Consider the following 22,582-nt stretch of genomic DNA (forward strand, 5'->3'; position numbering starts at 1 on the left):
GTCATCACTTAATCACTATATCTTAGAATTAGAAGTGTATCCCCGCACATGAAAAATCAACAGGGCCAATGATCAGACATCCTCATATTTAGCTGCAGATTATGGAGATGCATTGTGATTTACATAATCAATTATTATTGCTGTAGGATTTCCAGAGAAGAACTTGGGTCACAGTTACACCAACACCAGTGTACATTCTATACGATCTATGCACAGTGCATGTTTCTACAACATGCCTCAGTCACAGCAAGGAGAACAGATGGAAGTGATTCAAGGATCTGTTCTGGAAATCTCATGACCTGTGGCCATCCTAAATGGAGAAAAGCATTGAGAACCTGAAGTTCCTTTGTCAGGAGTATGCGGAAGCCTGGCAAAAATGATGGAAGAAGTGGACTAACTACTGTGCTACCCATTTGCTGGTCCATTCAAGCACCTCGTTCCCACCTGTGACAGAGTCTTGGACATAAAAGAGCGTGTCTTTCTGGGACACCGTCTGCCACCCAGTTCATCCTAATTTCCCATCTTCGACCCATATTGCCCCAACTCCACCCCTTCATGTATCTTCTTAATTGAAACTATTGTACCTGCCCCAACCACTTCCTCTGCTGGTTGGTTCCATATACTCACCAGCCTCTGTGTGAAACAGTTTCTGCTTGGGTCCCTTTTAAATGTTTCCCCTCGCATTCTTAATCTAGGCCCCTAGTCTTGATCTCCCCTACCCTGGGGAAAAAAGATTGATACCATCTGCCATACCTATGCTCTACCTCTCATAATTTTAAACATTTCTACATGGTCAGTCCTCATTCTCCCACATTTTAAGGAATAAAGACCTAGCCCGGCCAACCTCTCCTGATAATTCAGCCCCTCTAATCTATGCAACATTCTGATAAATCTTTTTCTGTTTTCTTTTCAGTGTAAGGACTTTCTTTCCAGTTTAACTACATCCTTCTAAAAACAGGGTGGCTGAAACTGTACTTAATATTACAAGTACGGCCTCGTCAGTGACTTATACATTACAGCCTAATGTCCCATTTCCTACACTTAGTGTCTTGACTGATAAAATTCAGTGTGCAAAACATTTTCACTATCATGTTTGCCTGTGACGCCACTTTCAATGAGCTAGGTACTTGCACTCCCAAGACCTTACGTTCTATTACACTCCCTAGCATTCTAGCATTTATGGTACCATTCCTATGTTGATTTGACTTTCCAAAATATATTATACTTATCTGTACTGAACTCCACTTGCTACTCTTCAACCCACTTGCTAACTGATCAAGATCCCCTGTAACCTATGATAACCACTTTACTGTTAACAAAGCCTCCTAAATTTCATGTCATCCACAAACTTACTGATCAAGCCTTATGCATTCCTACATTCACATCTAAGTCAGTTATATAAGTAAGAAATAACATGGGTCCCAACGCTGACCACTATGGCACACTACTGGTCACTGGCTTCTATTCCAAGAAATAACCTTCAACCACTAGGCTCTGCTACCTACTTCTGTGCCAATTTTGAATCCACCTGCATAGCTGTCTCTGGATTCCAGATCAGCCTACCATGCAGGACCCTGTCAAGGGCCTTGCTAAAGTCCAAATAGACAACAATCACTGCTCTTCCCTCATGTCCCTTTTGCCAATCACCTGTCCAGCTCTTGGCTCCATCCCTCCCCCTCCTGTCTTCTCCCATCATTTTGGATCTCCCCCTCCCCCACCCCCTCCCACTTTCAAATCTCTTACTAGCTCTTCCTTCAGTTAGTCCTGACGAAGGGTCTCGGCCCGAAACGTCGACTGTACCTCTTCCTAGAGATGCTGCCTGGCCTGCTGCGTTCACCAGCAACTTTGATGTGTGTTGCTTGAATTTCCAGCATCTGCAGAATTCCTCGTGTTTGCGTTCTTCCCTCATCTATCTCTTTGGTTTCCTTAAACTATTCTGAAAGGTTTGTCAAGCATGACTTTCCACATACAAAGCTATGCTAACTCCTACTAATCAGACTGTCTATCCAAATGCCGGTAGATCCTGTTTCTCAGAATTCTCTTCAGTACCTTCCCCACTACTGTTATCTGGCTGACCAGCCTTTAGTTCCCTGTCTTGTTCTTGCTACCCATTTTGCCACCTTCCAATCTTTGGGAACCTTGCCAGTGGCTAATGGTGAAACAAATATTTCTGCATGGGCCACCGCAATTTCCACTGTAGCTGCTACAGAGGTCTGAGGCTGCACTTTGTCAGGCCCTGGGGATTTATGCATTCTTAATATGCTGTAAGGTTGCAATATTTCTGCTCTGGTAATGTGAATGTTTTCCAAGACATCACCTCTTGTTTCCTTTATCTCTTGAGCAAACATAATTTTCTCCTCAGTGAACACGCAGTTGGTTAAAAGGTGAAAGCAATTGAGCTATTTTGCAAAGTAACAAGATTAATGATATTAAAAGAGTTCAATTTATGACGAGTTAAATTTATTTAATTCTTATTGAATTTTGTTGGCAGGAACTTCCTAAATATCTCTGTCCCTCCAGTTCCACTCTTCTGAATATCCCTAATTTTCACTACTTTTAACCAATTTTAATAATGCGGACAATTTGCCCTTGCTGCCAAAGCCTTCAACACTGCAGTTTCTTCAATAAATTTCTCATCTCTCTGCCTTATTTTTTCTTTCTTTTAACTAAGGTTTTGGTTTTAGTCAATTTAGTTTTTGGATGTTAGTGGACCTTTGTGGTGTCTTGGGAAATATGGACAATGTGTAAATAGAGCTGTAATTTTTTTTGCAAGTTTAAACAATTTGATATCATGGTTCCACTCTGCTGGATTGCACAGATGACTGCAATGTAATACAAGCACACAGAGAGAATCATAGATATATGGTTGGGTTGAGTTGTTCTCTGATCTTGGCAATTTACTTGCAAAAGTTTCATCACCTTACCAGGCAAGATCATCAGTGCACTGTTCATTGTGATGTGTCCTCCAAGTGCTTGGCCTTTATATACTTATCAAAGTATGTGTGCAGTATACAACTCTAAGATTCATCTTCTCCAGATAGCCATGGAACAAACAAAACCTTAGAAGTTGATGAAACTCCATGGTTTTCTCCCCACCCTTTGCACAAAAAAAAGAAACAAAAACTTGCAAACCCAAAACTCCCAAGTCTCACACAATAAAGTTAACAGATCGCTCCCCACGGAAAAGGACTGCAGGAACATCAAACCCCAAGCCCTCTACCCCCTCCTTCGCACAAAAAAATCTTAACATATCACCAACATAGAGAACAGCAACAAGTACAAACCCTAAGCCCCCAACTGCCTCTCCCACACACAAAAACCGTTTGTGTGATGAAACATAAACACGAGGAATTCTGCAGATGCTGGAAATTCAAGCAGCTGCAAGTAAATTGCCAAGATTGGAGAACAGTTCAACCCAACATCAACCATCCAAGACACATCTTCCAAATTATTTTCATCATAGATATATGTTACATCATCACTGGGTTTAAAGAAAAAGTGTAATAAGCAATTGTGCAATTCTGTACCATCCAACTTGTTATGGTAATTATCTATGTGGCTGATAAATATTTTATCTGAAAGATCCAGAGAAATTTAAGTGTTACTACAGTAAAGGCAAAGCATTAAAGAAACTGATAAAAGACAATTGACCTGAAAATTTAGTACTTCTCTTTCCACAGATCATCTTCTGGTTTTATTTCAGATATTCAGATCCAAGCAATCTTTTGACATTAATCTATCCATAGGAATGATAAGCTAGAGAGAACAATTTGAGACAGAAACCCTTTAATGGATCACTTATAAAATCTTGTTATAATGTTATTTCATAATGTGATATAATTTGTTTACAAATGATTATGCAGTTTTCCATTTTGCTAAATAAGAAGAATTGTGTTGAACAACCTTGATTCCTCAAATATATTTTTGTGTAGGTTCCAGATGCCATCAGAAAGTGCCAGCGAGCTGGTATTACTGTACGCATGGTCACAGGCGACAACATTAACACAGCTCGAGCTATCGCTATTAAATGTGGTATCATTAATCCAGGTGAGGACTTCATCTGCTTGGAGGGCAAAGATTTCAACAGGAGGATCCGCAATGAAAAAGGAGAAGTGAGTTACACTTAATATATTAAAGTATGTATAATTTTGTTCAATCACACAGTATAATTCTGGAAGAGCATGCTAGTGCCATCTCCCATTTATAATATTGCCAATATCACCATATTCAGGATTGTCTGAAATATAACAGGAGAGTCAGCTTAACATTACAGAATAACACATACAAATTGCTGGAGGAACTCAGCAGGTCAGGCACATCTATGAAAAGAAATAAACAGTTGACATTTTGGGCCAAGACCCTTCATCAGGGCTGTAAAGGAAGGGGGAGAAAGCCAGAATAAGAAGGTGAAGGGAAGGGAAGATTACCATCTAGAAGATGATAGGGGAATCCGGGTGAGGGGGGAAGTAAGTGAGCAGGGAGGGGGAGTTGGAGAAGTTGGGAGGTGATAGGTAGGAAAAATAAAGGGATGAAGAAGGAGGAATCTGATAGGAGAGGAAAGTGGACCAAGAGAGAAAGGGAAGGGGAAGGAACACCAGGGGGAGGTGATAGGCAGATGAGGGGAAGAGAAGATGTAAGAGGGGAGACAGAATGAGAATGGAAGAAGAGAGAAAGGGGGTGCGATAAATTGCCAGGAGTTGGAGAAAACGATGTTAATGCCATCAAGAGTTGAGGCTGCCATACGGAAAAATGGTTTTAATGCCTTTGCATGATCTACACTGCTAGTGTGTGCAGGGCTAACATGCTGTGTCGATTTAGATCATTAAGATTCGGCAGAGAAATGATAATGTCCAAAGCTATCAAGCTATCGTATTTGTGTATTCCCATTTATACCATTTGTCATATTTTCATTAAGGTAATGAAAAGCATTATGTAATGGGTTAAAGTAAAATAGTTATAATGTATGTTTCTGATATAATTCTAATAGGTATATTCTGTATGTGATGCATTTGGGTGTTTATAAAATGTTTATATAATATATAATCATAGAGTGATGCAGCACAGAATGTGACCATTGATTCTATATAAGTTCTTTCATACAATAATCAAGTTGGCCTCTTAGCCACCCTTTGTCATTGTTAAATACGTAGGTTATGACCACTGAAGAAAATGGCTGGAGTCGCTTAGCACTTTATTAGGTGTGTCAAAAATCAAACATACAAACAATTTGCAAAAATAGTGTAAACTGCCAATATTTACAAAAAGATATCTACCAAAATACACATTATCAGCTCCATACTTTGTCCAGTATGAATTCCTGGTGTTTCTTTCCCTCTCTCTCTCTCTCTCTCTCTCTCTGTCTCTCTCTCTCTCTCTCTCACTCTCCCTCTCTCTCACTCTCTCACTCACTCTCTCTCACTCTCTCTGTCTCTCTCTCTCTCTCTCTCTGTCTCTCTCTCTCTCTCTCTCTCTCTCACTCTCTCTCTCTGTGACTGATCAACCTTTGTGTATTAGGCACTGGGACATACTATCTTTAATTACCCACAAAGTTAAGACATCAATTAGAATATGATGCACCCTACAGTGTAGTTACAATCATAGTATGAAATAAACAGAAGTATCTCCCTTAAATACAGTAAACAAATAATATATACACATTTACACATCCCCATTACTAACGAAATTGAATATTTCGCCAACACGAGCACATCAACCATTATGAGAACACACCGGGGAAGACATTGAAGTATGCACACTCCTTTGGTTCCCTTAACATTTTGCCCATCAGTTATTGGCCATCAGCCATTCAAATACCTGCTTTTAATTAATCTGATGTTTTGAATACTACAATCAAGCCTTCTCCCAGTCTTCGCTGGCTTCAGGAAAACAAGCCAATTTTACACATCACCAGCTATTTTTTTTTCCATTGCCTACAATGGAATTAAATTTATAACCTGTCTAGACACCTTCAATGCTCATAGCACATCCCCTCTCTCCCAGATTCCTCAGTTCTTATTCTCTCTTTTACACTGTACCTTTAGCCTTCACTGTTTCTTGTTCATTCCCTGCCAACATGCATCTCACCATGCATTATTTATTTATTTATGGAGATACACTGGAACCACTCTGCCCAGCCATCTGACAACTTAACCCCAGCCCAATCAGGAGACACTTTACAATGACCAATTAACCTATCAACCAGTACCTCTTTGGACTGTGGGAGGAAACCTACACGATTACAGGGAGAACATACAAACTCCTTTCAGATCATGGTGGGAATTGAACCCAGGTCACTGGTACTGTAAAATACTGTTCAAACCACATTATTGTGCCTCCCCACAGAGATAAATCTTTTCCTTTTTATTAGTCTGAGTTTTAGGCAGTCAGCTCTATGTTCCTCAATGTTTATAACATTCCAGATTTTATATTGAGTGCAAATTTTGGAAATGTAACCTGTATCTCCAAGTCTTTGGGTTGGTTGCTAAAACATGAATCTCCAACTAGAATGTCTGTATATCGCCAACACTGCCCTGTACTTATCTGATACGGATATGTGTCTCACTGGATCCTGGGCCACCTGGTAGAGCAGGGTGAGGCCTGAGCAGAGAATAAGACTTAGACAGTGAAGTGCCGAGATCTGGAATGTTCTGACAAACTTTGACAGGAGGTAGAACTGGGGTCAGAGCTTCCTTCACCTGTCAAAGCAGTTAAGCAATTAAATAGCTATGATTTTGGAAGCGCTGAGAAGCTACTAAAATTTGATAGCAATTGGCGATTGGCTTATTATCATCACATAGAATCATTGAGCATTGCAAGACGGCAGTAGACTCCTTGGTCCATTTAATCCATGCTAACCTGGTTTTCTGCCTATTCCCATCTACCCACACCCAGAGGATAGCCTTCCATACCCCTCTCATCCAAGTGCCTATCCAAATCTCTCTTAAATGTTGCAATTGAACTCATGTAATGGGGTACAGTGAAAATGAACTGAACCTCAGTACAATGGATGTGTACTGAGGTACAGTGCAAAACTTTGCTTTGTATGACATCCATATAGATTGTTTCACCACATCGATACATCAAGGAAGGACAGGGGAAAAGCGAAAACAGAATGCAGAATGTATCTTACAGTTACAGAGAAATGCAATGCATGCAGACAATAAGATGGAAGGTCACAATGAGGTAAATTGTGATATCAAGAGTCTGCCTTACATGGGAAATCTATTCAATAGTCTTATATAGCATAGTGGTTAGTGCAACATTATTACCGTACCAGTGATCATGGATCGGGGTTTGATTCTAGCTGCTTTCAGTAAGGAGTTTGTATGTTCTCTCCATGACCATGTGGGTTTCCTCCGGGTGCTCTGGTTTCCTCCCACATTCCATACGGTTAGGGTTAGTAAGTTGTGGGCAAGGAAGAATGCCAGAAGCGTGGCACACTTGCGGGCTGCCCCAGCACAATTCTCCCTGATTTGATTTGAGACAAGTGACATATTTCATTGTGTTTTTTGATGTACATATGAGAATTAGAACTCATCTTTCATCTGAAAATGTAAACCAATCATTAAACCCTATAATGTAAAGCATTAAAAAAAGTCAAACTAAAATAAAATAAAATAACCTTTTCACAATGTCATGTCTAAGGGTCACCAAAACTCTTTCAAACATAGAGAGAGGTGTGGGTGGTTGTTCGCTGGTCCAATGTCTGGGAAACCCCAAAACTATTGGGCTCTGCCTCAATGTGTTCAGCAATTGGGTACAGTAACAGCTGTGACAAAAGATAATAGACAATAGGTGCAGGAGTAGACCATTTGGCCCTTTGAGCCAGCACCGCCATTCACTGCGATCATGGCTGATCATCCACAATCAGTACCCCATTCCTGCCTTCTCCCCATATCCCTTGACCCCACTGTCTTTAAGAGCTGTATCTAACTCTTTCTTGAAAGCATACAGAGAATTGGCCTCCACTGCCTTCTAAGGCAGAGCATTCCACAGATCCACAACTCTCTAGGTGAAAAAGTTTTTCCTCAACTCCGTTCTAAATGCCTACCTCTTATTCTTAAACTGTGATGGCACCTCAAACCTTGTAAATCCTAGACTAAGTTATTGTAGGTTCACATGAGTCTGGGATTTACTAGAATCAATAAGGCTGAATGCAGAAACTTCCTTTGGGCACACTGGCCACATGATGTGCCTCATTATCATATGTCAGAAATAGTAGTTGTCTTCTTGCATGTATCACTGAATGCCTCCTTCATCCCAGAAGAAAAAACAATGACAGTTCTGACTTTAGATAGTTAAGTAGCAGCCTAATAATTCTATGCTGTACATCTTTGATAGTCTATCGAATATTATTTGAGAATCTATATAAATGACATCCCCCCAAGTTACCTTCTCTGTTAATACATCAAACACTCAATTACATTATTGTTTTTTGTGTGATTATGATGGTGAAATTCTTCCTATTAATAAGAAAGTGAACAAGGGATGCATTCGCCTCATGGTTAATGCAAAATGTTATGAAATATTTCTGCCACTCCATTTTTGAATAATTTTTAAAATTGATTTTAATAATAATAAAAAAGTAATGATAGGTCACCTGCAGATTTTTACTTCTGGTGTTAGTTATTTATTCAACCTTGGGAAGAGCATAATCTACCCACCCCCTAAACTTCTCAACATCCACTTTTCCAGTCGGAGTGTAAAGCAAGAGCTGGGCTGATTTTTCTCTCTCGAATCAAGAGGCTCAGAGCCAATTACGGCAGCACCTCTGCCAACAAGCTGTGATCAGTCAATTAAACACAGGCTGAAGTTTGATCTCTTGGCCAACTGTCTCAGTCAACTGAGCAGAGGGCATAATATGTAAGGCTTTTCACCGTAAATGACAAGGACATCTTGACCTAATTTCTTTTTTTTAATACTTAAGCCAATTCTACTTAGTGTTCTGAAATAAGCTGTAATGGTCAGGCTAATGTTTAAGACTCTTCTAGTCAAAGAAAAAATTTCCATGACAGCACCAAACCAACAAACTGCATAGCAGATTTTAACCTTCTCGTGTGTTATATAAATGACTGAATGCATTTGGTACTTGCAGAATATTGAAGCAACAACCAGCATTGATAAAATGACAGAATTTTTCAGTCAATTGGCTTAGTGTTCTCTGTCACACTTACTTATACTGTTGCTGTCTGCTGCTTTGCACCATACTTTCAATGATGGCTTAACTCTTAGGAGAATCAACCATATTTTAAATTAAAAGGTTCAAAGGTTCATTTATTATCAAAGTATGTCTGCAGCACTCAATTCTGAGATTCATCTTCTCCAGATAGCCACAAAACAAAGAAAAGCTTGGCAGTCGTTGGAAGAAAAATATCAAACCCACCCACCTCCTGCAGAAGAAAAATGGCAACATGATCATCAACCCACAACCGCCCCCCGCCCGCCCACACACACACACACACACACACACACACACACAAAAAAAACTAGCAAAACATACCAATGAGAAAGACTGGGTGCAAATACAGAATATAAAAAATACAAGACTGAAAAAGTCTACAGTTCAGAAACCAATCCATAAACACAGAACCTTGGTAACATCCTCTGACAGCATCGAGGGGGAGAGAGAGAGAGAGAGAGAGATCACTCAAATGCGGAAACCTACACTCCCGAAACAGAGAAAGAACAGGCAAAAGCACAGTATATGAAAACTAAAAGACTGAAAAAGTCCATAGTTCAAACCATAAATTCAGTTATTATATAATAATTGATTTACATGAATAATATATGCTATGCAGCAAATCATTCACCAATCAATAATACACCGCAAAAAAAAAATTAAACTTTTAGAAAATGGAATTTTTTCCCTAGTAGAAGTGTTATATTCCTGTGCCCGTCCCATGCTTTTCAACTTTTGCACAGGAAAGAGGATTTAATGTCAGTTCGGTTCTCATTGGCCATATGGAACCATATGAGTGGGTGGGAATGTTCGAGACAGTTGGCATGTTATCCTGTGGCAAGTAGCCTGAGTGATGTTTGGAATTCCCCCATAGCAGATGAGTTCATTATCTGCAGATTCCTTTTGGGCAAATTTACATTCTTTCCCTCTCTGGAAACCAGATGCTCTCCACAGTATAAAATGTCATTTTACAGGCTTTATGTCTTTGAAGTGGAACACACAAAATGCTGGAGGAACTCAGCAGATTAAGCAGCACCTATGGAAATAAGTAAGCAGTCAACATTTCCCTTCTTCAGGACTGGAAAGGAAGGGGGAAGACGCCAGAACAAAAAGGTGGAGGAGGGGAAGGTGATAGGTGAAGTTAGGTGGGTGGGAAAGGGAAAGGTAAAGGACTGGAGAGGAAGGAGTCTGATAGGAGAGGAGAATGGACCATAGGAGAAAGGGAAGGAGAGGAGTGAGAGGCCAGAGTGGGGAATAGAAGAGGGGAGGGAGGATTTTTTTTACCAGAAGGAGAAATCAATATTCATGCCATCAGGTTGGAGACTATACAGACAGAATACAAAGTGTTGCTCCTCCACCCTGAGGGTGGCCTCATCTTGGCACATGAGGAGGCCATGGACCAACATGTCAGAAAAGGAATGGGAATAGGATTTGAAATGTTTGACCACCAGAAAGTTCCGCCTTTGGTGGATGGAGCGGAGGTGCTTGAAGAAGTGGTGCTCCAAGTTTACAACGTGTCTCTCCAAGGTAGAGGAGGCAGGATCAGGAGCACCAGACATAATAAATGACCCCAGCAGACTCTCAGCTCAAAGGACTGTTTGGGGCCCTGGGATCAATACGTTGGACATTGACGATGCCATCTCTGATTTGATCCAGTAAGAACTGTAACACGTTCAAATTCATTCTTAAAGAAATAAATTTGGGAGATGAAGATGGTGTTCTAAGTAATCCCCTTTGTTAGTTACGAATCCCACCATAACCTATAGCAAATACTAAACCATTTTTGCAATATTTGGTTAACAATTTCCAGGATATGTTCTTTAAATTCTTTAAAGTATGAGGGAGCACAAAGATGCAACTAGTGAAGCTGCATTGTCACAATTCCAGTGACCCAGTTTCAATCCTGACTTGCAGTGCTGTGTATGTGGAGTTTCCAAATTCTCCCTCTGACCATGTGGGCTTCCCCCAACTACTCAGGTATGCTCTAATGTCCCCAAGCTGTGCAGAGTGTAAAGAAGGTAGGATTAGTCTAAGTAGGTCAGTTGATGGTCAGTTCTAAGTGGACCTGTTTCTGTGCTGTATGATCCTATGATGGTCTGGTGACGTTGGCTAGCTGATTGACACTGGTACAGGTTCTATCAGGATTCCCAACCTTTTTTTATGCCATAGACTAATACCATCAAGCAGGTTGGGAACCCCTGTCCCAAGAGATCTGTAATCAGGGTTATAGTAGGTCCTAGAAGGGAAGCTTTTTTTTCTTTCTTCTTCCTATTAATTGTTAGAACATAAACTATAATACAATTCTCTTATTCCATCCAAGTTCTTAGACTGGTTAGTAAGGGTTCAGAGCACATTGCAAGGAAAGCTGACTCTGTTGCTTTGATTCTCAAGTTCAGAAATCCACAGATAATTCAGAGATTATTAACGGTACAGTTTATCTAACCCATAAAGATCATACAATTTACATAATCAAAGTATTTTTTACAAATTTTATTTATGTTATTGGTAAAAGCATTGACCTTGTAACATTATGTCTAGATTTTATTTTGAATTTTATTAATGTTATTGGTAAAAGCATCGACCTTGTAACATTATGTCTACATTATATTTTGAACTTCAAAGCACTTTTAATTATGTTTTGATTTTAAGGTTGAACAAGAACGTATTGACAAAATCTGGCCAAAACTACGTGTACTTGCTCGTTCATCTCCTACTGACAAGCATACTTTAGTAAAAGGTAAGCAATTTGTTTTCAGAAGGCCAAGATTAGGTCTTTTCTCACACTGCCTCAATATTGGTTTTCTCCCACAATGTACTGAGTGACTACATACTCCTGTTACGCCGTTGACATTTAGAGCAGGAATGTAGGTTCTCCATCTACGCAAATCAAACTAGTCTTCTTATGACTCACAGAAAGTATACACATATGTTCAAGAGGACCACAACCTTGTCGTGCCTTAATGACCTGGGGAGCTATGTTGGCTGGAGTCAGCGCTTTATGCTTTGGCTCTTCGTAGAGACACCCATGCCAGACAGGTCAAAGGGTAGAGGGCAGACTAAGTGAGGTCCTCCGGTCCCTCTGGTTCGGGGATTCAGCTCAGGTCTAACAATGGCGACTGGTAAAGCAAAATTGTACCTTGTGAGCCTTTCACTAATCTCCTTACCATGTGTTGTAAATAAGGAAAAGTTGAACTGGTCTATGACTCAAACCTGTTCCATTTGTGCTTCATTCTGAGCAATGTTTGGCAAGCAGTTCTATTAAGTGCATTCAACTATGGACAAATGTTTTTATTCTGGACAGAATTAACCATCCAAAGCTAACAAATAGTATCCAGGTGTTTGAGCATTTAAGGTTAAATCCTGCAGCTGGAGAAGTTAAATTCCAATGATTACATAAATCTGGAATTAGATAATAAACAGTTATCAGTAATGTTTACCATAAAATTGCAGGATTATACTTAAACCAGTTTACAGATGGCTTCAGGATAGGAAATTGTTGCTGTTTCAGGTTAAAATCTGCACCAGATGCACAACAGTTGCTGTAGACTTGAACCCACTTTCCAAATAGAGCTAAGCAAAACATTAGAAACATAGAAATCTAGAAAACCTACAGCATAATACAGACCCTTCGGCCCACAATGCTGTGCCGAACATGTACTTACTTTAGAAATTGCCTAGGGTTACTCGTAGCCCTCGATTTTTCTAATTTTTCTAAGCTCCATGTACCCTGTAATTTAGCTTTGAAAGATATTAGTATTTGAATCACTATCAGAATTGCCAGCATATGTTGTTGAATTTGTTAATTTAGTAGCAGAAGTACAATGCAATACATCATAAAATATAGAAATAAATGACAGTAAATATATATGTATGTTAAAGAGATAAATTAAAAATAGTAGTGCAAAAACAGAAATAATAGTAAAAAAAGGTGAGATGGTGTTCATGGGTTTCATTCAGAAGTCAGATTGCAGAGGGGAAGAAGCTGTTCCTGAAATCACTGAGTGTGTGCCTTCAAGCTTCTGTACCTCCTGCCTGATGGTAACAATCAGAGGAGGTTGAAGGGGGTTCTTAATAACAGATGCCACCTTTCTGAGGCATCACTCCTTTAAGATGTCTTGAATACTACAGAGGCTAGTACCCTTGATGGAGCTGACAAATTTACAACTTTCTGCAGCTTCTTTTGATCCTGTGCAGTAGTTACCACCCCTCCCCCCCATACCAGACATTGATGCAGCCTGTCAGAATGCTCTACACCATACGTCTGTAGAAGTTTTCGAGTGTCTTAGGTGACAAACCAAATCTCCTCAATCTCCAAACGAAATATAGCCACTGCCTTGCTTTCTTTTGGTTGCTGGGACGAGGTTAGATCCTCCGAGTTCTTGACATCCAGGAACTTGAAATTGCTCACTCTCTCCACTTCTCTTCCCTCTGTGAGGATTGGTTTGTGTTCCTTCATCTTACCCTTTCTGACAATAATTATTCATTTTTATTGTGGTTAAGCAAAACATATTTAATGAGCCAGTACAATAAAGCTGTAATTTAGAATGCTATAAAAAATGATGCTGTTAAAGATACTTCTAAATATCTTTAAGAGTGCTAACATGGTGAAATTTTGTTAGTGACTCAAAAAGATGGCCCACTTATTATTTTCTCAAGAGCAGTCGAAATGGGTGACAAATACTGACCTTGTTGGTGACCTGTATCTTTCAAAATGAATAAGGGGAAAACAGCTAAAATTGAACTAGTCTAAAAGTTCAAAAGTTCAAAGTACACTTATTATGAAAGTATGTATACTTTATACAACCTTGAAGTTCGTTTTCCTACGGTCAATTACAAAAACAGAGAAACCCAATAGAACCCAATAAAAGTTTACCAGCCTTTTTTATGCCATGGAGGCCTTACCTTTAACCAGCTTGGGATCCTCTGCTGATTGAGGTTCATTAGAAGAGACCATCAAACTGCCAATGTGCGACAAAAAGAATAAATCATGCAAACAATAAAAAGTAAACAAGTTACACTCAGAACTAAACTCCACGAAGCCAGTTCATCGCTGCAATCATATAAAGAAAAGCCATTTTAATCAGCATGCTCGTTACCGCAATGGTTTAAGCTATTGCAATATGTCACAGAAGTTCAATAAGCACTAAAGATAATTTGTACTTCATGTTGGTTTGGCTACTTTGAGATGAATTGCATTGGAAATATTGTCCATGAATATTCAAAGCTTTTCATCTGGTTCTTTCTTTATCTGAGAATCAGAGACATTAAGGAAAATAAGGAAACAAATTATTTAACTTCTATGATCTAGCACATGCATTAACAGGGAAACTGCTGTCAAGTTACAGGAAAAGATGCATAATGCTCAACAAATGAGGGAGTTAACTGTAAACAGACCATTAATCAATTATTTGGCTTATATATTTTTTTCTTTAACTTCCCTACACCCTTGCTTTCAGTGCTATGGTTTTATTTCCAGTTACGCCGCTGGTGTTTAGGGCAGCAGTGAAACCCTAGAGGTGTTCAGACCTTCCTTCATCATGAACTTCTCAGATTTCACTACAGTCAGTCATGCAAGTCCCGGTTGGAGACTCAGGAATACCATCGCACTCAGATGTAGGAGGATTCTTCTTTGCCGTTCCTGTAACAATTTTCCTTTTCCAGTCCGGTTTGTTAGCCCTGAGCTGTACCCCTGAAACTGGAGGACTGGTGGACCACTTTTTCTCTGGCCTTTACCCGTTGACCTGTTTGGCATGGGTGACCCTACCAAGAGCCAAAGCGTAAAGCCCCGACCTGAGCCAACATAGCTCTCCAGGTCATTGAGGCACGCAAGCCTCCAAACCACGACAAGGCTGTGGTCCTCTTGGAGGTAAATTTGAACATGTGCCATAAGAAGTCTAGTTTGATTTGTGTAGATTATCATATGTTGAATAATGGCACTTTAATTTTATAAATGCATCTTTACTGTCAACCAATGTTCCAGTGAGGCGCTCAGAAGTGCAGACAGAGAACAGTAAATGTGAGACTATGAAGAATACAATGGAAGGGGTGGCTAAATACTTAACTAAGAATGGTTTGGGAGGAGGAGAGGGGAAGAGTGACTGAGATAAGGAGGAGTTGCAAGATATTGGACCTGAACGACAAGAGAAGGTTGTTATGAATGGATGTGTTGGATGTGTGTACAAGCAGTGGCTCTGAAATACAAGAGATTCCGATTTCAAGACTGGTTAATAGAGAGAGTAGGAAGGGCCAAAGACAATTCCTGCCACTGTCTATAACGAATTTGTACATTCTTCCCATGATGGTACGGGTGCTCCAGTTTCCTCCCACAGTCCACAAACATACTGGTTGGTAGGTTAATTGGTCGTTATAAATTGTCCTGTGATTAGGTTAGGGTTAAATCAGGGGACTACTAGATGACGTGTCTCGAAGGACCAGAAGGGCCTATTCTGCACTGTATCTCAATATATAAATAAATAAAATATATAGCTTGGTTGCCTAAGACTTTTGCACAGAACTGTAGTAATTTTATGTATTGCACAGTACTGCTGCCACACCAAAAAAAAACAAACTTCGTGATATATGTGAGTGATGATAAACCTGATTCTGATATAAGTCTCTATTGTAGACTGATAGTGGGAAGGTGGCAGGGAGTGAGGAATCATGTTGAGAAAATGAGAAAGGAGAGATGAAGGGGCAGGAAAAACCAGAGAGACATTCTGTAATGATCAATAAACCAATTGTTTGGAATTAAATTACCTTACTGATGTCTCAGGGCTGGGTGTGTCTGCACCTGTGCCATCCCTGCCCCTGGCATTCCTTCTCTGCTGTCTGTCCCACAAACCTCCCATGGTGTTCTGCCCTTGCCATTCCCAATATCCTCTGCTCCTGCCAGATATACAAACTCACTCTTCGCTCCACGTTGACAAGTGCAGTACTGTGCAAAAGCCTTAGGTACCCGAGCTATATATATTCCAACCCACCTAATACAGCCAATATAAGGCTTCTATTCCCGTTAATTTTGCTATTTTCCATTCTTTATCAATGAGTTGATTCCTTACTGAAGTTTTGCTAAATATATATTTAATGTTTTCTCGTAGCTCACTGTTTTTGTTTCATTTACAAATGGATCAACCGGGCACTACTTGAACAGTGGCTCTCGTTCAAAGGCCTGAGTGATCAGGTTTGGTTCCTGTGTTTCAATGGAAGTGAGATGAGAAGTCATCATTGGAAAAGGAGTATGATGAGGATAGTTGCAAAGGGGAATGTGATAACAGAATGGGAGAGTGCAAAGGGAATGGAAGTCAGAAAAAAAGATCAGGAAGAACAAGGTGGATGGATGAAATTCTGAGAACGGAAGTAGTGGATGCTAACAAATTCATCTGAGGGATTTTGTGCAAGTTTCCCTGCTGTGTCTGGGAATTGGTCTGCATTTCCATTGCTGTGGTTAGTTGTTTAAATTGTGGTCAAGGTAGGTAAACATCCTCATATTTAAACTGTTGAAGGCACAAGGGTCTAGGACTATTATTTAGACTGGAGGAATAGGTGGTACTGCTTAATTCTTTTCCTGGTCAGTTAGTGCTCACAGCCCATGAGCATCTGCTGACTGCCTAGCATATCTTCATTGTTTGGTAGACTGTGACAAGTGAATGGAGCATATGTGAAGGAGCAGGTGTAAAATATTTGTACATAGCATCTCAGCTGACTTGGATTTGTTTCCTTTTTTAATGTGTAAATTGTATAAAATGCAAGTTTCACCTATTTTTAAATGTTTGCATTCATTTCCCTTTGAAGTCCACCCTGTGGTGAAATGAGACCAGGCGCTTTTAGATGTTATTTGCCGCAATGGAGCTTTTTTCTGCCCATTGTAATTCACGGATCTCCAACACACGATCATCTCATGATTGGAATTGAATTAGAAGTCAGCAAACTTCAATCTTCATAACCAACTGGTAATAACATGAGGAGCACATCATGCTGAGAGTAATAAACTTCATGTAATTTAATGTATCTCCCATTGGATGTCATTTTTATAACCAAAATTCCTCCTATGAATGTTCTATTCAAAAACAAGGATCTATGCTTGAATCCAACTTCTGTTAAAACTTTATTTATGGAGACACAGTGTGGAACAGGCCCTTCCAGCCCTTCGAACCGCGCCACCCAGCAACCCTAGCCTGATTGTGGGACAATTTACAATGACCAATTAACCTGCCAACCAGTACATCTTTGGACTATGGGAGGAAACCAGAGCACTCAGAGGAAACCCGTGTGGTCATGGAGAGAACGTACAAACTCCTTACGGGCAGCAGCTGGAATTGAACCTGGGTCGCTGGTACTGTAAAGGATTGTGCTAACCACTGTGCCACCATACCGCCCCGAGGTCATGGGATGCTATCTGGCCCGCTCCACTTTCAAGGAGATTCTGCCTTGTGAGTCCCAGCTTTTCCTTCCTGCTGCTTCTTTCTCATTTCCCATTCCTATTTTCCATGCGGCCCTTTCCCCTATGCCACAGTTCCTTCGTTCCCCCACATCATTGAAGCTATCACTATACAAGTTTGAAAGGCACGACACCTATCTTCCATAGCAAGCAGCAGTGTCCATGAAATGTGTGTCAACAATCATCAAATGCCTGTTACATCGCTGGCATTTAGGGCAGCAAATGAAATGTACATATCAGAGATTCGTAACCTTTAGGTGAAGCCGATCATGGTAGCAATATCTTAAAGCCAGTTAAGTTCCAATTTTTTGCCTTTTTACAACTCTTGATTTATTATGAGGGCAAATTCTGCCATCCCATAAGTGTGTAAAGTCCAATTTCTTGACAATAGAAGGCAAGTTTGTTGACTTCTATAAACTGTCTCTAGTGTAAGTGAATGACAGGAGAAACAGAGGGAGTTAGAGTTATATGTCATGGAAATCTGATAAGTGGGCAGTTATCCTTGTTAATCCCATTTTATAGCACTTGGCTCATTGCCTTTCAGACTTCGGCAGTTCAAGTGATCATCTAAACCAGCCTTCTCAACCTTTTTGCTTTGGAGGAACCTTTGAAATAATTTTCAGGTTTCAGGGAACCCCTGCATAAAAATGATTCTATCAACAGCACAAAGTACGTTAGCGTGATCAGTAACTGTAGATAAAATAATTGGCAATGCTCTTTTGAGTAGAGAATGAATTTTTAGCCAACCTTTCTTGAAAAGATAACAGGTAGTTAAGTTTAGCTTACCTTTCTTGAAATTAATCTCCTTCTCATAAAGTCAGAGCTCTCCAGTTATCAATGGCCTCCCCTATCTCACGTCCCTCCGAACCTGAGAAAGAACTGACCCAAGTAAACACGGTCCTACTGCACATTTGCCATACTGGGCTGAGAGACTTCTAACGAGATTGCTGATGGGGTTGCTCAGTCACCGCCTACCACTGCAAGCACTAGCATTGTGCATGGCGCAAAGTTCAAGAAGCAATGTTTTTTTTAAGTCATGATCTCTCGATATTAACCCCAGTTGAGAAACCATGATCCAGACATTAGTTAAATATTCTTAATATCTCTGCTTTCACCACTCCCTCCAACAGTGAGTTGTCCAGGAACTCTCTACTCCCCGTGTGATTAAAACGGTCTCCCTCGGATTCCCTTTAACTCTCTTACCCCCTGCCCTAAATCAATTGTTTGTAATCACCTCTGATCTTTGAAAGTAGCAGAGCAGCTGCCTCGCTGCAATCTGTTGAAAATCATCCCTCAATCCAAACTTTTGTATGGGAGGTACGATAACATGCTGGTTAGCATAACATTATTAAGTACTAGCAACCCATTAATTCCATTGGTCTCAAAGTTCAAAGTTCTCTGTAAGGGTGTTACAGGTTCTCCTGACTGCATGTGTTTCCTCCGGGTGCTCTAGTTTCCTCCTACAGTACGAAGGTAAACGGGTTAGCAGGTTAATGGGTCACATGGGTGTAAATGGGTGGTAGGGGCTCGCTGGGCCAGAAGCGCCTGTTACTGTGATGTATCTCCAAATGAAAAAATAATGCAGTCAACCATACCAAAACTCTCCTCATAGTTTTTTATATATCTCAATTAAGTGCCCTCTTAATCTCCTTCTCTCTAGAGAAAACAGACCTAGCCTCTCCAATCTCTCCCTATAACTGAGACACTCAATTGCATGTCCTGGGCAAAGATCCTCAATACCTTCTCCAGAAGCACTACATTTTTCCTAGAGCACAGAATACCATGCAGTTCTCCAGCTAAACTCTGACTGGTGTTCGATAAACTGATGAGCATACAAGATTCGAAGATTCAGAGTACATTTATTATCAAAGTATGCGTGCAGTATACCACCCTGAGATTCATCTTCCTGCAGTTAGCCACAAAACAAAGAAACACCATGGAACCCGCTCAAATAAAAACATACACTCATCACGCAAAATAAAGGAACAAACCGCGCAAATGGCAAAAAAAACGAGCGAGAAACACCCAGAATATTAAACATCAAACCTTAAATCCTTGAAACAGTTGAGGAATATTCAATTTAGTTCAGTTCAGTTCAATTTAGCGCTCTGTCATTCTTTGACTGCAGGCCGCAGATCTAGTTTGCGTCAAAGTCCCCCGATCAAAATCGTGCAAAATATTAATGAAAAGAAGTAACTAGAAAGCAGAATCATATAAAATATGAATTGTAGAGTCCTCTAAGGATGGATCCAATTCATAAACTATGCTTATCAAACCTTGACCAAGACCCAAAACTCCTGCACCTTCCTCTGGCAGCAGCGAGTGAGATGGAGAGAGAGACCGGTCAAACGCAGCAACCTTCACTTGCCTTGTTGATTTCAATTTTGTTTGACCCTTTTTTCGGAAAGTCATGAAGCTGATCATGGGTTCGCACACCGCCATTAGGCCACACGCTCCTTTCTCGACCATGCCGAATTCTCTCCGAGACACCACAAGCACCAGGTCGCTCAGTCGGCCCAAAACCACATTATCAAAATGTAAATTACAGGCTCCAATTGCATACAGCTTATTACTGGAAGTGTATTTTAAGAAGTAGTAGTTTCATAAACTGTCCGCTCTCCAGGACATCGCCATTAGTTGTGTTGATCACTGTTGCCATCTTGCAGGATAGGAAAGAGGAAAATAAGTGGTGAAGGGGACAATGCAGATGCTGTAAGAACATGAGCCAAATAACCTCCTCCTGTGCCGCAAGCAAATAGAAAACGAGCTTCCTGGCCCTCAGCTAACCTGGCCTGGTGCTGCTGATCGCTTTGTGGGCTTTGTAAATCAACTCAAGGCTGCACTAGAGGTTCCAGTGCTTTTGAAAAGAGAAAGAGAAAGTCTCTGAGGAATCCCTTTCTGCTGCAACCACAATTTTATAAGGAAGTTGAAAAGATTCTCAAGGCTTCCTGGACTGACAGAATTAAAGCATTTCTGCACTTGCTAACTACTCTTCAGTAATCCCACTGGAGTTTATAGGCGTCTTATGGTTGGATGAAACAATCAAAGGTTTGATTAGCAATAAACAAGGTTCTTTCTTTGGACCAGGCTTCACTGCTTAATGATAAGCTATGACTTGGATATATCTTGTTATGCCACATTGGTTTTTAAAAAGCTGAAATGGTAGGTCATCACGTCGCCTCCAGCAGGTGATCCTTTGCCACTGCAAGCGTACACTGTCTAATTCTGTGCTAACTCCTTACATTTGCACAGACTTTGTAAATGCCTATTGCCCGTCACTTTCCAACTTACAGATATTGCAAAACATTCCTTCTGGGGTTCTAGTATACTTCAAGAAGGCATTAACTTCAAAAATATCAGTTAGAAAGGCAATAGTGTTTATTTTGAAAGGCATTGTTCAATTATATTTGGTCGTGTTTTATTTGTAGCGCAGTCATATGCATGGTTAAACCGTAAGTGATTAGTTCTTCAGTCTGATTTCCTGATGCTTTATTTAATTTTTCTATCCTCCTAACCCCAATCCTAAATCTGTCATGACAATTACTGCATTTGTTCTTCAGAATGACCAATGAATAAACACAAAATGAAATGTTATTTAGGATTAAGAGGTGAAACATCTTTGTCAGTTTGATGTACGTCACAGACCAAATAAAGGAAAAAGTCATAGGCCGAGTTTGTTTTTAATTGTCCAATAATTGACAACGCTCCCTGAATGTATTAGCAGAAGCTTTGAAGCTGAATAAGAGTTTACACAGAACAATATTACCACTGTATGGGGAACATCCAGTAAAGTTATCACAAATGAAATATATTACTACTTTTCCTCATGAATATTTAACATATTTAATATTCAGTGAGTTAAATTTCTTGAAAATGCAAGGTAGGTGTTGATGTTGTGTGATTAGCTCATGTATTTTCAGTACTCAAGCTTCCTGCTTTACAGAATATTTGAATGATTGTAGTGTCCATCCAGAAGTAATCAAGTTATTCATTAATAATAAAAATCAAAAATGTTGGAAATGCTTACCAGGTCAAGCCGCATCTGTGGAGGAAGAAACAGATTTAATGTTTTGGGTGAATGACCTTTCATAAGAAAGGGAAGAGATAATTGTGTTTCTAACTTTTCCTAGTTCCGATGAAAGTTCATTATTCTGAAATGTTAACTTGCTGCTGAGTAATTCCAACATTTTCTGGTTTTATTTCAGATATTAAGGAAGCTGTAGCATATTATTCTTCCACGTGTTTTATTAAATGAACACTGAGATTAGGAGGAACCCGTCTTGTGAGGTTCTAGTCACAGTTAAAGCTGCCCAATAATTTACTGCTGTCATGCTTTGTACAACTGAAGCTTTTCCAGGGAACTAGACACCTGAAAAAGCAGGTATCTAGTTCCTTTTTGTTTTCTGACAGTGGGATGGGATTGATTTCCTTTTGTCAACAAAGCAGCATCTGACTAATCTAACCGAACCTTCATTAAAATCATAGCTAGTGGGTAGTGTGGTGGGTTTAGTGGGTGGAAGTTGTTGACATCTCTCTATTTGCTAGAGACGAACTCTGACACAAAAGGAAACAGTTGTGATTATTAAGAGCCAATTAGTTCAGTCCAAGGCATTTCTGCAGAAGTCCCCAAGGTAAAGAGGTAGATTTAAATAGTTGTGGAAACATAGCAACAGTCAGAGGAAAACTGCTAATGATGACCTGTAGGCAGTTTCTGATATGATTGAATTACATTCAAGAGAATCCCTATCTACTGCTAAAGGTGGGCCTGGAGAAGGGTGTTCACTTGAAGCTCCAAAGTTACGTTGTGAAAATGATGTTGCACAGTAACTGATGTCATGACCTGCTTCCCCTAATTCCCCTGAATTCAATCAATGCCCTCAAACTAGTGCCCTCTCCCTGAACATACTCGGGTGCACTCACATTATAATTTTACATGCATGTTGTGCCTCCCATTCTGGGTGGCTGAA

At 40.1% G+C, this 22,582-nt stretch overlaps 1 protein-coding gene across 7 annotated transcripts in view; it reads left to right on the forward strand.

The window, feature by feature from the left end:
• Positions 1-22,582, forward strand: part of atp2b2 (ATPase plasma membrane Ca2+ transporting 2) — a 933,917-nt gene that overhangs the window by 848,002 nt on the left and 63,333 nt on the right. For all 7 annotated transcript variants that reach the window (XM_072280310.1, XM_072280309.1, XM_072280312.1 and 4 more), the window contains 2 exons: positions 3,933-4,112; positions 11,828-11,915. In XM_072280310.1, coding sequence (XP_072136411.1) covers positions 3,933-4,112; positions 11,828-11,915 — 268 coding nt within the window. The remainder of the gene's footprint in view (positions 1-3,932; positions 4,113-11,827; positions 11,916-22,582) is intronic.

Source organism: Mobula birostris, chromosome 16 (genome assembly GCF_030028105.1).
Source record: "Mobula birostris isolate sMobBir1 chromosome 16, sMobBir1.hap1, whole genome shotgun sequence".
NCBI lineage: Eukaryota > Metazoa > Chordata > Chondrichthyes > Myliobatiformes > Myliobatidae > Mobula > Mobula birostris.